This window comes from Garra rufa, chromosome 22 (genome assembly GCF_049309525.1).
Source record: "Garra rufa chromosome 22, GarRuf1.0, whole genome shotgun sequence".
NCBI lineage: Eukaryota > Metazoa > Chordata > Actinopteri > Cypriniformes > Cyprinidae > Garra > Garra rufa.
The window spans coordinates 4,551,322-4,566,633 of record NC_133382.1 but is presented as its reverse complement, the minus strand read 5'-3'; the positions used below and the strand labels follow the sequence as shown (position 1 = coordinate 4,566,633).

The following is a 15,312-nucleotide window of genomic DNA, read 5'->3' as shown; positions in this document are numbered from 1 at the left end:
ATTTTAAGGCAGCTGCTAAACTTAAGTTTTTAAGTCGAAACTGGTGAAAACTTTTTACAGTGTAGCTTATTTCTAACATGATTTTCTGTTTTGTCATAACATTTATATAACTTTTAAAAAATGTTAGTTGAGGTTCCCTGTCAGCTGGTAATGTCAGAAGAACACTTCAAAGATTTTCGGAACACAACTTAAAATTTTATTTTATTATTATTAAAATTTCTAGCAGCTTTTGAGTCCAAACTATTTTTGTAAAATGTATTTTTTGGTGTAAAATAAAAAATGTTTGCTTCACAGCAAGCGTAAAAATCTATAACCTTAGGTCTTGGAATTACAACCATTTAAAGAATGCATTTATACAATATTTTAAATTGTTCTCTGATATCTACATAGAAGGTATATGGCATAGGAAAGGGCTAAAAATCTCCAGAAACGGTTTTACAAGTCCATTTACAACCCTAGGATGCTCTGTTATTGCCTTATTTGGAAGGTTCATGAATATTAATGATGAGCTCTGCTCTGATTGGCTGTTTCACAGAGCTGTTCATCTCAATAGCTCGCACATGGAGGGAATTTATATTTAATTACAGAGCTCTAGCCGCTTTTAATATGCGGTTTGTTGAATATGCGGTTTGTTAAATCCGGTCTTTTGCAAACACCAGAATTATATAAGAAGGAGGAAATGGTGGTGTTTGAGACTCATGGTATGTCATGTCCATGTACTGAACTGTTATTATTTAACTATGCCAAGGTAAATACAGTTTTCCATTCTATGGCACCTTTAAGTTTGGATAATGCATTTTCATGTCTGTGCTAAAAAAGCGAAGGGACAATTAACAGGTTAAAGTTTTGCTGTTAAACAGCAGCAAAATCAGTTGCATTCTTCTCTGGCCTCACCTGGCGAGTGCCTCTTTAACCAGCTCTTTGGCGCTGGAGCGTGTTGTGGCCAAAACGCTCTTGTAGTTGGCTCCTTCACAGATCTCAGTGCCAAAAATTTTCAGAATGCCTGGAGCCGTGATGTGATTGGACAGTTCGGAGGGGTCGTCTGTCGCCAGCGCCTCCTCTCCTGCATCAGCCATCTCTCCAGAACCTCTTCGAGGCCCGCGGCCAAACACCGCCGACAGACGGTGCTGGTGACGCCGGATCTTGTTCTTCGCCGGCTGGCGGATTCCCACGCTCTCCGTTGATCTGGCCGTGCCGCTGGATGAGCTGGACCTGGAAGAGGGACCAAAATGATTGCTCTGTTCTCTACTGGACTGTAGATGCAAACCTATGTCGCTTAAGTCAGGCTGTTCATAGCTAATCTACTAGCACAAGGTTAATGAACAGCAATGTTCACAAAATGAACAAAGAGACTTAAAAAACTCACATGCAAAGCTCTGCAGTCTGCATAATACTTTGAGGATTTCGTCCAATCCGGTAATCAGTTTATTTCAATAGCAGAGGCACAAAAGCTTCTTTTTAGCCTTCACTAATTGCGTCAGGAGTACCGTGTGTGTTTCTTCAACTACTGGCCCTAAATAAAGTCTCTTAAAACATTCTTTTCACAGTATAACTTGTTTAATTTTTCCACTAACATTGTCCAAAAGTGAACAACATTGTCCACACCCCGAAGAAATCATTCTTGTGTCTTTTTTTTTATTTTTATGAAGAACACTTGAACATTTCCACCATAAATTCTTCAGAATAAAGGTTCCAAAAGGGTTTCCATAGTGATGCCATAGAATTTTTTTGGGTTCTCCAAAGACCCTTCCAGTGAACAAACATTTTAATAATCTACAGAGCTCTTTCCATTTTAAAGAACCTTGTGTGAAATGGAAAGTCTCTATTGATGTTTAAAGTATGTGTTGCCAATTAAATGAACCATCAATGCTAATAAAGAATGCGGTGACATTTATACCTCAAACTATGTGGAATATGATGACATTTTAAACAAAAAATAAATAAATATTTAAAAAAAGAAAGAAAAAAATGAAAACAAATAAAAGAATAAAAATAATATAAGAATTTAAAATAAATAAATATATCTATTTTGCCATTTTTATAATATGTTTTGTATCATACCTACAACTGAATAATATTTCCTCTATTTTTAGCATAATTCGCCAAAATTGCAGCTTGACCGGAAAGGATTCACAATAAGTATTCAGATATTTACCTTGATATTTTGACGTAACATCTCATATTTAGTCTTAATTTATACTTAAGCATTTTTTTTTGTGTTTCTACTACATATATAGAACTTTCAAAATGAACATTCTCATAATGTTTCCAAAATTATTATAAGTCTTTTCTAAAGAATTATATTTTAAAAATCATAAGATGTTGAAGGTATGGTAAAAAGTTGAAATAAGTTTTATTTTACTTTAATATAACATAAATGGCAAAAATATATTTGAAATGTATGCTAAATATATGTTGCAATCAGTGAAGCTCAATGAAATATCTTTTTGAAATAGTAAATATATTTAATTTTAACCATCAGATAGCAAAATATATTCCTAAATGTATTTCTGTGCCAAGGAAATGCTGAAATATGCAGGTCAAAAAATATTTTTTAAATAAATGCTTTTTAAAAAATATATATTTATATATGTGCAAAAATACATTGATAGAGAATATATTTAGGTAAATATATAAATATATTATTGCAAATATATTTTTGCTGTGTGGGAAGAGGAAAAAACACTTGCTGCTTTAAGTTTGTAAGAGACTTAAAAATCAATTCACTCTGAACACATCAACTCTTTTGACAGTAGCTTGCATCTACTTAGCTAACTAGAAATCTTATTTCAAAATGACAGCTTATGAATGACAAATTTAGTCCTTTGTGAACTTTTGTCTAAGTAAGTGGGATTTCAGAAGTGAACTTACTGGACCGATCCATTGCTCTGTTTCCTCCCGACGCGTGAGAATCTTCTGCGGGACGCGCTGAGCGGTAAAGCCGCAGGTGAGGCTGAAGGAGGCGGTTTGGATGTCTGTGAGCTCCGCTCCTGTCCGATCATCATTCCCAACCGCTGTCCGGAGCTCTTGTAGTCAAAGTAACGGGTCCGTTAGAATGACCGGCACGTACCAGCCCGAGCTGTACACATATCATACTCCGCTAAGTACAGGCAGACATCACTCCAGAAGCAACGTGAACTCTTCAAATCGAGAGCAGAATGACATCCAGACGAAAACTTTCTGCTCACGCGTTGCACGCGTTGGGTCTCAAACGAGCAGAACTGTCTACGTGGGCAGCACTTGTGGGCATCATGGGCGCGTTCCCGAGTTAGCTCTGTTAAAAATGCTGCGCGTGCCTGTGATGCTTACAAATGCTGACTATACAGACAGCCTACTGGATATTGAGACGCAACTACAGATTGACTGACAAAATGTGCTGCTGATGCGCTGAAGGGAGGTTCCTTCTGGACGGACGGACTCTAATGGTTGACTACAGGAAAAAAAGTGTCTTTTTCCACCAATTTTATTGAAGTTTAGCTCAAAACATACCAACATACCATGGAATAACATTTTCACCAATGAAACTAATCAGTAAGACTTAAATCCATCACTTGTTTCATATTTTATCATTTTAACACTTCATCTATGCATCCATCCATCTATGTATCCATCTATCCATCTACCGATCCATTCATGAATCCATCCATCCATTTATTCAACTGTCTACGTATCCATCCATCCAGCATCCATCTATTTATCTATTCATCTATGAATCCATCCATCCATTTATCCAACCGTCCATCTACGTATCCATCCATCCATCATCCATCTATCTATTCATCTATGAATCCATCCATCCATTTATCCAACCGTCCATCTACGTATCCATCCATCCATCATCCATCCATCCATTTATGTATATCCATCTAATCATCCATCCATCCATCTATCATCAATCCATTTGTCCATCCATCCACCCATGCATCCATCCATTCATTTATTCATCCATTCATCCATCCATCCATTCATTATCCGCTCATCCATCCATCTATGTATATCCATCTAATCATTCATCCATCTATCTATCATCATTCCATTGTCCATTCATCCACCCATGCATGCATCCATCCATCCATCCATCCATCCATTCATTCATTCATCCATCCATCCATCCATCCATCCATCTATGCATTCATCCATTATCTGCCCATTCATCCATCTATGCATTCATGCATATATATCTATCTACTCATCCATCCATATGTCCGTCCATCCATCCATCAATCAATCCATTCTTTCATCCAACCATTCATCCATCCATCCATCATTATTCCATTTCTCCATCCGTCTAACCAACTATCCATCCACTCATTTATCTATGCATCCATCCATGTATCATCCATCATCATTTCATTTGTTTATCCATCATCATCATTCCATTTGTCCATCTATTCAACCATCAATCCATCCACCATCATCATTCCAGTTGTGTACCCATCCATCCACCTATGCATCCATCCATGTATCCATCCATCCATCATCATTTCATTTGTCCATCCATCCATCCATCAATACAGCTATGCATCATCCATGTATCATCCATCCATCATCATTTCATTTGTCCATCCATCCATCCATCCATCCATCCATCCATCCATCCATCAATCCATTTATCCATCCATGTATCCATCCATCATCATTCCATTGTCCATTCATCCACCCATGCATGCATGCATCCATCCATCCATCCATCCATCCATCCATTCATTCATTCATTCATTCATTCATTCATTCATTCATTCATTCATTCATTCATCCATCCATCCATCCATCTATGCATTCATCCATTATCTGCCCATTCATCCATCTATGCATTCATGCATATATCTACTCATCCATCCATATGTCCGTCCATCCATCCATCAATCAATCCATTCTTTCATCCAACCATTCATCCATCCATCCATCATTATTCCATTTCTCCATCCGTCTAACCAACTATCCATCCACTCATTTATCTATGCATCCATCCATGTATCATCCATCATCATTTCATTTGTTTATCCATCATCATCATTCCATTTGTCCATCTATTCAACCATCAATCCATCCACCATCATCATTCCAGTTGTGTACCCATCCATCCACCTATGCATCCATCCATGTATCCATCCATCCATCGTCATTTCATTTGTCCATCCATCCATCCATCCATACAGCTATGCATCATCCATGTATCATCCATCCATCATCATTTCATTTGTCCATCCATCCATCCATCAATCCATTCATCCATCTATCCATTCATCCATGTATCCATCCATCATCATTCCATTTGTCCATCCATCCATCAACTCATCCATCCGTCGATCCATCTATCCATGTATCCATCCATCATTTCTTTTGTCCATACATCCAACCATCCATCTAACAATCCATCCATCTATGCATCCATCCATCTATCTATCCATCATCATTCCATTTGTCAATCCATCCAACCATCTATACATGTATCCATCTATCATCAAACCATCCATCCATCCATCTATGTATCCATGTATCCATCCATCATCATCATTCCATTTGTGCATCCTTTCATCCATATATCCATCATTTCATTTGTCCATCCATCCATCAATGCATCCATCCATTATCTGCCCATTCATCCATCTATGCATTCATGCATATATATCTATCTACTCATCTATCCATATGTCCGTCCATCCATCCATCAATCCATTCTTTCATCCAACCATTCATCCATCCATCCATCCATCCATCCATCATTATTCAATTTCTCCATCCGTCTAACCAACTATCCATCCACTCATTTATCTATGCATCCATCCATGTATCATCCATCTTCATTTAATTTGTTTATCCATCATCATCATTCCATTTATCCATCTATTCAACCATCAATCCATCCACCATCAGCATTCCAGTTGTGTACCCATCCATCCACCTATGCATCCATCCATGTATCCATCCATCCATCATCATTTCATTTGTCCGTCCATCCATCCATCCATCCATACAGCTATGCATCATCCATGTATCATCCATCCATCATCATTTCATTTGTCCATCCATCCATCCATCCATCCATCCATCAATCCATTCATCCATCTATGCATCCATCCATGTATCCATCCATCATCATTCCATTTGTCCATCCATCCATCAACCCATCCATCCGTCGATCCATCTATCCATGTATCATCCATCATTTATTTTGTCCATACATCCAACCATCCAACAATCCATCCATCTATGCATCCTACCATCTATCTATCCATCATCATTCCATTTGTCAATCCATCCAACCATCTATACATGTATCCATCTATCATCAATCCATCCATCCATCCATCTATGTATCCATGTATCCATCCATCATCATCATTCCATTTGTCCATCCTTTCATCCATATATCCATCATTTCATTTGTCCATTCATCCATCAATGCATCCATCCATTATCTGCCCATTCATCCATCTATGCATTCATGCATATATATCTACTCATCCATCCATATGTCCGTCCATCCATCCATCAATCCATTCTTTAATCCAACCATTCATCCATCCATCCATCATTATTCCATTTCTCCATCTGTCTAACCAACTATCCATCCACTCATTTATCTATGCATCCATCCATGTATCATCCATCATCATTTCATTTGTTTATCCATCATCATCATTCCATTTGTCCATCTATTCAACCATCAATCCATCCACCATCATCATTCCAGTTGTGTACCCATCCATCCACCTATGCATCCATCCATGTATCCATCCATCCATCATCATTTCATTTGTCCATCCATCCATCCATTCATCCATCTATGCATCCATCCATGTATCCATCCATCCATCATTTCTTTTGTCCATACATCCAACCATCCATCTAACAATCCATCCATCTATGCATCCATCCATCTATCTATCTATCCATCATCATTCCATTTGTCAATCCATCCAACCATCTATACATGTATCCATCTATCATCAATCCATCCATCCATCCATGTATCCATGTATCCATCCATCATCATCATTCCATTTGTCCATCCTTTCATCCATATATCCATCATTTCATTTGTCCATCCATCCATCAATGCATCCATCCATCCATCCATCCATCCATCAACCCATCCATCCGTCGATCCATCTATCCATGTATCCATCCATAATTTCTTTTGTCCATACATCCAACCATCCATCTAACAATCCATCCATCTATGCATCCATCCATCTATCTATCCATCATCATTCCATTTGTCAATCCATCCAACCATCTATACATGTATCCATCTATCATCAATCCATCCATCCATCCATCCATCCATCCATCTATGTATCCATGTATCCATCCATCATCATCATTCCATTTGTCCATCCTTTCATCCATATATCCATCATTTCATTTGTCCATCCATCCATCCATCCATCCATCCATCCATCCACCCACCCACCCCCATCCATCATCATTACATCTGTCCAATCATCTATGCATCCATCCATGTATCCATCCATGTATCCATCCATCCATCCATCCATCCATCCATCCATCCATCCATCCATCCATCATTTCATTTGTCCATCTATCATCTATCCATCCAACCATCTATGCAGCCATCTTTCTGTCTGTCTATGTAATCTGAAACCCTATTTATGTAACGCACCTATAACAAAACCAACAACCACAGACCCCAAACCTCAGACTGTAACCCATAATCAACCACAGCAAACTGCCTAAACAGAGTCCATTTGACTCCTGTCTTCAGTAAAACTCTCTGTAAGTGTTTGGAAAGTTATCAGTCTGGACAAGGGTCCCATCTAGTGGTCAGTGGACACAAACAAATACAGGACATTCTGAGATTCAAAAACAAACCTAGCTTCAGCTTTCTTTAGATTTTGCTTTAATGATCGATATCACACCTTACATTTTTTGTTTGATTGTTTATTTAAATAAATGTATATAATTATATGTGACTTCTCATCTGTATTATTTCAGTGTAAAACTATTTTATCTGTATAATGTGTATTGTCTAACAGACAAAAATTATGAAAAAACTAGATGCATAGTTAACATTTTCTTTACCTTCTAGATATTCTCTAAATATTTAACTCTAAGTTATTGTAAAAAGTCACCTGTCCAGCATACTCACAGATAATCAACCAGATGCTGCATTTCTTTATTACACCATCAGAGGGCGCACAACACCCAAAAAGCAGAAAACAAGAAACAAAGAATATGCTAAACATTTTTTTTTCACAGCAGTGCTGAGTCACAATGAGCTAACAGTCTCACTGGATGGCTGGATTGTGTAGTATTTGCCCTTGAAACAAATGCTTTGCAGTAGTGTGCTTCAGTCATCCTGATGTTATAAAGGTTTAAAAGCAGTATAATAAGCGCTTTCCTCAACTCAGTGGGTTTAAATCACTCCAGAGCAGACAACATGTCTAATTTTTCAACAATGATCAAGACTTCCCATGACTTAATTTAATTATGCTAAAGACATACAAGAGCGGAAAGCATGTTTTTGGCCTTAAGGAAGAATAATGAAGGTAATAACAAGCGGATGCAAATGGAGCAGATAGTTATTCTGTCAGGCCTGGGATCTCGAAGACAGGCCTGTGCTCATCTTCTCTTGGCTCTGGTGCAGATGAGCTCTAGTTCTAGAATGAGGAAGAGGTTTTAATGCTTGTAATGAGATCTCCTTCATCAGGATCAATTCACAAGCTTTACTCTTTTCTGTTTTTCTGTTCTGAGTTCTGTTAATTGACTGCTCCTCTATTATAAACATCACAGGTTTGTGTTCATTAAAAGCTATAGGCATTTATAAAATATATAGATATATAAACAGGCCTTTCTTTAAAAGCTGTTCAAAAGTGACAGATTCATAACAACAAAGATCCTATCTGAATGTGACGTCGATTTGCCTGAAGACATTTTGCATAAATGCAAATTAATGTCTGGTAAGTACTATTTTCTTTCTGTGGGGCATAATGATGCAAATGTTTGTGTGGTTTCACCTGCAATGCAAGCCTTGTAAAATCTAAAATTACCTACATTGTGAGGTTAATAAGCATCCTAAATAAAGTCGTATGAAAATCTAAAAAGGCAAATGTTTATGTGTTTCTGATCTACTGACGCATCCCAGCTGACAAAGGTTTTTTCTGATGTATGTTATGAATAAACATCAGCAGTATAGATCTACTAGCTGGCAACAAAAGTGAGTACACCCTAAGTGAACTTGTCCAAAGTATCAATGTATTGTGTTAGCACCATTGTTATCTGGCACTGCCTTAATCATCCTGGGCATGGAATTGACCAGAGCTGCACAGGTTATTGCTGGGATCCTCTTACACTCCTCACAGAGCTGCTGGACGTTAGACACATAGTGCTTCTCCACCTTCTGCTTGAGGATGCACCACAGGGTCTTTATAGGGTTCAGGTCTGAAGACATGCTTGGCCATCCTATCACCTTCAGCTTCCTCAGCAAGACTGATGTCTGTCTAGTTTCTAGGAGGGAAGGCATCATGTTCTGCTTCAGAATGTACAGTACATAATGGAAACCATGTTTACCTCACTGAACTGCAGCTCCCCAGTAGCAGCAGCACTCATGCAGCGCCAGACCATGATGCTACTAACACCATGCTTGACTGTAGACAACACACAATTTTCTTGGTACTCCTCACCAGGGCATCACCACACATGATGGACACCATCTGAGCCAAACAAGTTTATCTTATAGCCTCATCAGACCACAGGACATGGTTCCAGTAATTCTTGCTCTTGGATTGGTTGTCTTCAGCAAACTGTTTGTGGGTTTTCTTATGAGCCAGCTTCAGATGAGGCCTCCTTCTGGGACAATGCCTATGCAAACTGACTTGTTGAGCACTGACAAGCTGACCTTCTACTTCTGCCACCTTTAAAGCAATGCTGGCAGCACTCATGCATCTGTTTTTTTGAAGCCAGGCTCTGCACCTGACGCACTGAACGAATGCTCAACTTTGTTGATCGACCCTTGAGAGGCCTGTTCTGATTGGAACCCATCTTGGAAAACCTCTGCCTGACCCTGACCACTGTAGTGTAACTTGGTCTCAGGATGTTACTGAACCTCTAATAGCCTTGGCCATATTTGTGGGGAGCAACATTTCTAATTCTCAAATCCTCAGAGAGTTCTTTGCCATGAGGTGCATGTTGAACATCCAGTGGTTAGTATGAGAGAATTGTACTTAAATCACCAAATTAACTGCTCTAATACAAGATACACAACTTTGTATGATCCTGTCAAGCAGGCAAACATAAACATGATGAATAGGACATGTGGCTTTGCATGGTTAAACAACATACTGCTGTTATCACTTTTTTGTTGCCAGCTATTTTGACAATAATGGCTGTATGTTGATTCAAGCTGCACATTGACTACTCTAAAATATATCCAAGATTTCTATAGTATTGTCCCTTGAGAAGATATACTAAAATGGTTGCTGAAATGTGAGGGGTGGACTCAGTTTTGTGAGATACTGTAAATAGGAGAAACAACTAATTTTGTGGATGAATGCTAACAAATATGGTTTGAATTAATCTACTGTAAAAACATATTTCGATATTTATAAGGACCCAGCTAACAAAGATCGTTCTCTGACAAGATTCTCTCACGTTCTTGGCCGTTAACAGCACCCATACATCACAGAGACGTCTATTTGATGTCTGCATTTACATCTGGAAGACGTATGTTTGTACACAGCAGATGCTTTCCAGATCAAGTGATCTTTAACAGACATCTTGCAGACGTATGTGTGTTATTTGGGGAACGTTCACTCAAAGTTATCTGGTCTTTAATAACGGTCTCAAAAAGTTAGCACAACATTATTTACGTTTAGTAAACATTAACATTTACTAGTTTCAGATGGTTCAGAAAACATTCAAAAGAAAAGAAAACATTTAATACAGAAATAATAATATCTTATCTTAAAGGGAACGTTATCAAAACGTTCTTAGAGCATAACAGGAGGAACAAGGTGGGAAAGTTACTTTCTGAACCATCTGAAAGTAGCACGTTAACATTTACTAAACATTAGACATTATAAATAATGTTTGTTGTGCTAAAGTGAAGTTCTGAATGAACGGGAATGAGAATAAGGACCCAGTAAGAAAAAAGATTCTCTCAATAACAAACGATCTAACAGGAACGTAAACAGAACGTTCTTTCAGAATGTTAATAACGTTCTGAAAACCTTAGCACAAAATTATTTTTTATAACGTCTTTAGTAAACGTTAACTAGTTTCAGATGATTAAGAAAACATTTAAAAGTAACTTTCCCATATTGATAAAACAGAATGCTCCCTCAGTGTTTTTGCTGGTTTTCACAAAACCAGAAAAACACATTTTTAAAACATTTAATACAGAAATAACGTTATCATTCATAACGGGAACGTTATCAAAACATTCTTCAAACACGTTGTTAGCTACTAAAACAGTAGGTAACCCTGCTGAAAAAAAAAACAGCTAAGACCAGTCTAGGCTAGTTGGCTGGTCTTAGCTGGTTTAAGCTGGAAGAAGGTGGTTTTAGCTGGTCTGCCAGGCTGGTTTTAGCTGGTGGTCTCCCTTCTTCATACTCCGTCACTCCCATTTTTGAACAGAGACGTGAAAATTAAGAATTCAAACTTCAATTTTTATAAGTCATGAACGAAAACATTTTGTAATATGACTTTGATGTACATTTTCCATGTTAATGCCTGATTTTAAAATGGCTTTTAAGATTTCAGCTGATATTTGACTTCTAAAGTGTGATAGGGAAAAAGACAACAAGGAAGTCTGTTTGTGACAAAGGTCAGAACTCCTGTTATGAAGTTTTGAGGTGTACTCTTGTCATAAATTATTCTATTATTTTTCCTACAATTAAATATCTATTTAGGAGCCTTAGACCTTTCCAACAATATATAGTTTGTCATGAGTAGGTTAGGATTTGTTTGTAAAATGATGAAGGAAACTTGGCCGTCCCACAGAGAGACAGTTAAACCAGCTAAGACCAGCCAACCAGCCTAGGCTGGTTTTAGCTGTTTTATCCAGTTCTCAAAACTTTAGCACAAAAACATTATTCATAAAGTCTAGTAAACATTAACATTAACTAGTTTCAGATGGATAAGAAAACATTTAAAAGTAACTTTCCTATATTGATAAAACAGAATGCTCCCTTTGTGTTTTTACTTACATTCACAAAACCAGGAAAACAATTTTTTAAAACATTTAATACAGAAATAACGTTATCATTCTTTGACCATGTTTTTAGCTCCCAAAATGGAAGGTAACCCTGCTGAAAAAACAGCTAAAACCAGGCTGGTTGGCTGGTCTTAGCTGGTTTAAGCTGGAAGTATAGCTGGTTTAACCTAAGATCAGCCTGGCCAGGCTGGGAAAGTGGCCAAAACCCCTTTAAAACCAGCCTGCTGACCAGCTATGACGAACTAAAATCAGCCTGGTTGACCAGCTAAAATCAGCCTAGGCTGGTTTTAGCTGTTTTTTTTTTCCCAGCAGGGAACAGAGAACGTTCTCTGACAAGATTCTCTAAATAACAAACATTCTTCCAAGACTGTTATGAGAACGTTCAAAGATTAGCAACCCTGCTGAAAAACAAACAAACAAACAAACAAACAAAAAAAAACAGCTAAAACCAGCCTAGGTTGGTTGGTTGGTTTTAGCTGGTCATAGCTGGTCAGCAGGCTGGTTTTAGATGGGTTTTGGCCAGGCTGGGAGACCACCAGCTAAAACCAGCTTCTTCTAGCTTAAACCAGCTAAGACCAGCCATCCAGCCTAGGCTGGTTTTAGGTGTTTTTTTTTCAGTTCTCAAAACTTTAGCACCAAAAAATTATTGATAACGTCGTTTCAGGTGGTTCAGAAAACATTTAAAAGTAAATCTTCTATATTGATAAAACGGAACGCTTCCTCAATGTTTTTTCTAACATTCACATAAGAGTTTTAGGTGTTTTTTTTTTCAGTTCTGAAAACTTTAGCACGAAAACATTATTCATAACGTCTAGTAAAGGTTAACGTTTACTAGTTTCAGGTGGTTCAGAAAACATTTAGAAATTAAATGTCCTATATTGATTAAACGGAACGCTCCCTCGGTGTTTTTTTCTAACATTCACAAAACCAAGCAAACCCTTTTTAAATATTTACGTTATAATATCTTAAGGGGAACGTTATCAAAACGTTCTTAGAACATAACAGGAGGAACACCTGGTTTTGTGGACGACTTGTTGAATTTTTTAGCTTTAAAAATGCTCACAAATATGGTTTTAACGATTCTACTGTAAACGCTTATCATATAGCTAAGTAAAAGTGTGCATGTGTGTGGCCGTGGCGCGAACGCGCCTGACAGATACGCGCACGAAGTGGGCGGGCCTCCCGTGCCATGACAACCTCAGAGTAACTGTCTGTACTGTACCGAGGGGGGTAAGAGAGTAAGTAGTTTCGGACGTCATCCGCGCTACCCGGGGAGGAGGAAGGTTAGGAACCGGGCACACAACTAATAACAGATTATCCGCTGTCCGTCGATGCAGTATGTTTCGTCTATGTGTGCGCGTATGAGCGTGTGTTTGAACAAAAGCGCAGCAAAGAAAAGCAGCCACATCCTCCTCTCGGCACAAGGAAGAGCTCTGTAGAACAGCGATGAAGCACTTATGCGGCAATCTCACCTTCTGGGTAAGTTCTCATCAACTATAAACATCTGTACCGAGAGCTTTGGATGTTGTTTAGCAGCTCATGAATGCATATGAAGCTCTGTTTCCTTGACACTCATTAAACTACATCAGCCGCTGGAGTGACGCGATGTAACGCATTAGCAACAAATAATGCGTTACGAATGAAACGCTGTTGCTATAATGTATATAAGTATAACAAACCTGCCCTTAACTAATCTTACTGTGACTTAGTATTAAAAGTAATAGCTTTTAAACTTACAAAATGTGCTCTGAGAACGTTTTGCTAATTCCAAAAAGTCATTTTTTCTTGTTATGTGAATGCTGGTGAAAACATAAAAGCAACGTAAATCATTTTGTAAACATGAGACAAGTTATTTTTTAATATTCTCTGAACCACTGAAACGTAACATTAAAAAAGTTTAAATGTTATGTAAATTAGGAAAAACTTCGGCTAAATTAACTTTTGGCAACTTTTTATGTTTATAAATGTTAACGTTTTTCCTAACGTTCCCATAACCAAAACTATGTAACTAAAAATAATTCAGAAAAACGTACACTTCAATTTTTGTCTTGTTTCCAGCCAAAATATCTAGAAATTCTTAAATCAAGAAGAATTTTCTAGACAAGTTAAAATTATTTTCTTGTTTTCAGAAAAAACAAGTCAAAATTAAGTGAGTTTGTGTGCAAAATAATCTGCCAATGGGGTAAGAAAAAAAAATCTTATTTCAAACAGAAAACAAGATTATTTTTCTTACCCCATTGGCAGATTATTTTGCTTGTTTCAAACAAATATGCACTTAATTTTGACTTGTTCTTTTTCTGAAAACGAGACAATAATTTTGACTCATCTAGAAAATCCTTCTTGATTTAAGATTTTTTAGATATTTTGGCTGGAAACAAGACAAAAAATCTAAGGTTATGTTAGGTTAGGTGAAGGTCCAACTGAAATGTTTAGTGAAAGATGTATACGTGCTAACGTTTTGAGAATGATCAGGTAACTTTGAATGAACGTTCATTTAGCATTACTGGATGAATGTAACGTTAAATAACTTTGAAAGAACCTTGTCAGAACGTTTTAGGAACGTTCCCTGTTGGCTGCAATGCAAAAAAGGCTTATCTTACTTATTATTTTTGTCTTGTTTCTTGTCAAAATATCTAAAAATTCTTAAATTAAGATGCATTTACTAGATAAGCAAAATGACATGATATTTAGTCTTGTTTGCACTATTTTAAAGTAAATTATCTGCCAGTGGGGCAAGTAAAATATTCTTAAAACAAGTCATTTTACTTATTTTAAGCAAACTGCACTTTTTGTTTTTTTTCCCTGGAAACAAGACTAAATATCTTATGTCATTATGCTTATGTAGTAAATGCATCTTATTGTGAGAATTTTTAGATATTTTGACTAGAAACGAAAAAATAAAAAGTAAGATAAGCCTTTTTTGCATTGCAGCCAACAGGGAACGTTTCTAAAACGTTCTTTTTCGCAGTGTGCGTTTTCTATGGCATGTGGGATACGGCAATAGATTCACTGCAAGATAAAACAAGCAAGTTGTCGTCATGATAAATAATTTTTTGGAGTTGAATCGTTCACAACATTGCTTACTGAATCGGTTTGGGTGATAGTTCACTGACTCATCAAACTCATCTAAC

The 15,312-nt window shown here is 37.4% G+C and overlaps 2 protein-coding genes across 4 annotated transcripts in view; one reads left to right on the top strand and one right to left on the bottom strand.

Moving 5' to 3' along the window:
• Positions 1 to 3,251, bottom strand: part of LOC141297842 (ras-associating and dilute domain-containing protein-like) — a 46,294-nt gene extending 43,043 nt beyond the window's left edge. Inside the window, exons 1-2 of the mRNA XM_073828306.1 lie at positions 2,872 to 3,251; positions 895 to 1,212 (exon numbers count right to left, since the gene is read on the bottom strand). Coding sequence (XP_073684407.1) covers positions 895 to 1,212; positions 2,872 to 3,005 — 452 coding nt within the window. The 5' untranslated portion in view covers positions 3,006 to 3,251. The remainder of the gene's footprint in view (positions 1 to 894; positions 1,213 to 2,871) is intronic.
• A 10,136-nt stretch (positions 3,252 to 13,387) lies between these two features.
• Positions 13,388 to 15,312, top strand: part of abcc3 (ATP-binding cassette, sub-family C (CFTR/MRP), member 3) — a 399,896-nt gene continuing 397,971 nt past the window's right edge. For all 3 annotated transcript variants that reach the window (XM_073828394.1, XM_073828395.1, XM_073828396.1), the window contains exon 1: positions 13,388 to 13,660. In XM_073828394.1, the coding sequence (XP_073684495.1) occupies positions 13,628 to 13,660 (33 nt within the window). In that variant the 5' untranslated portion in view covers positions 13,388 to 13,627. The remainder of the gene's footprint in view (positions 13,661 to 15,312) is intronic.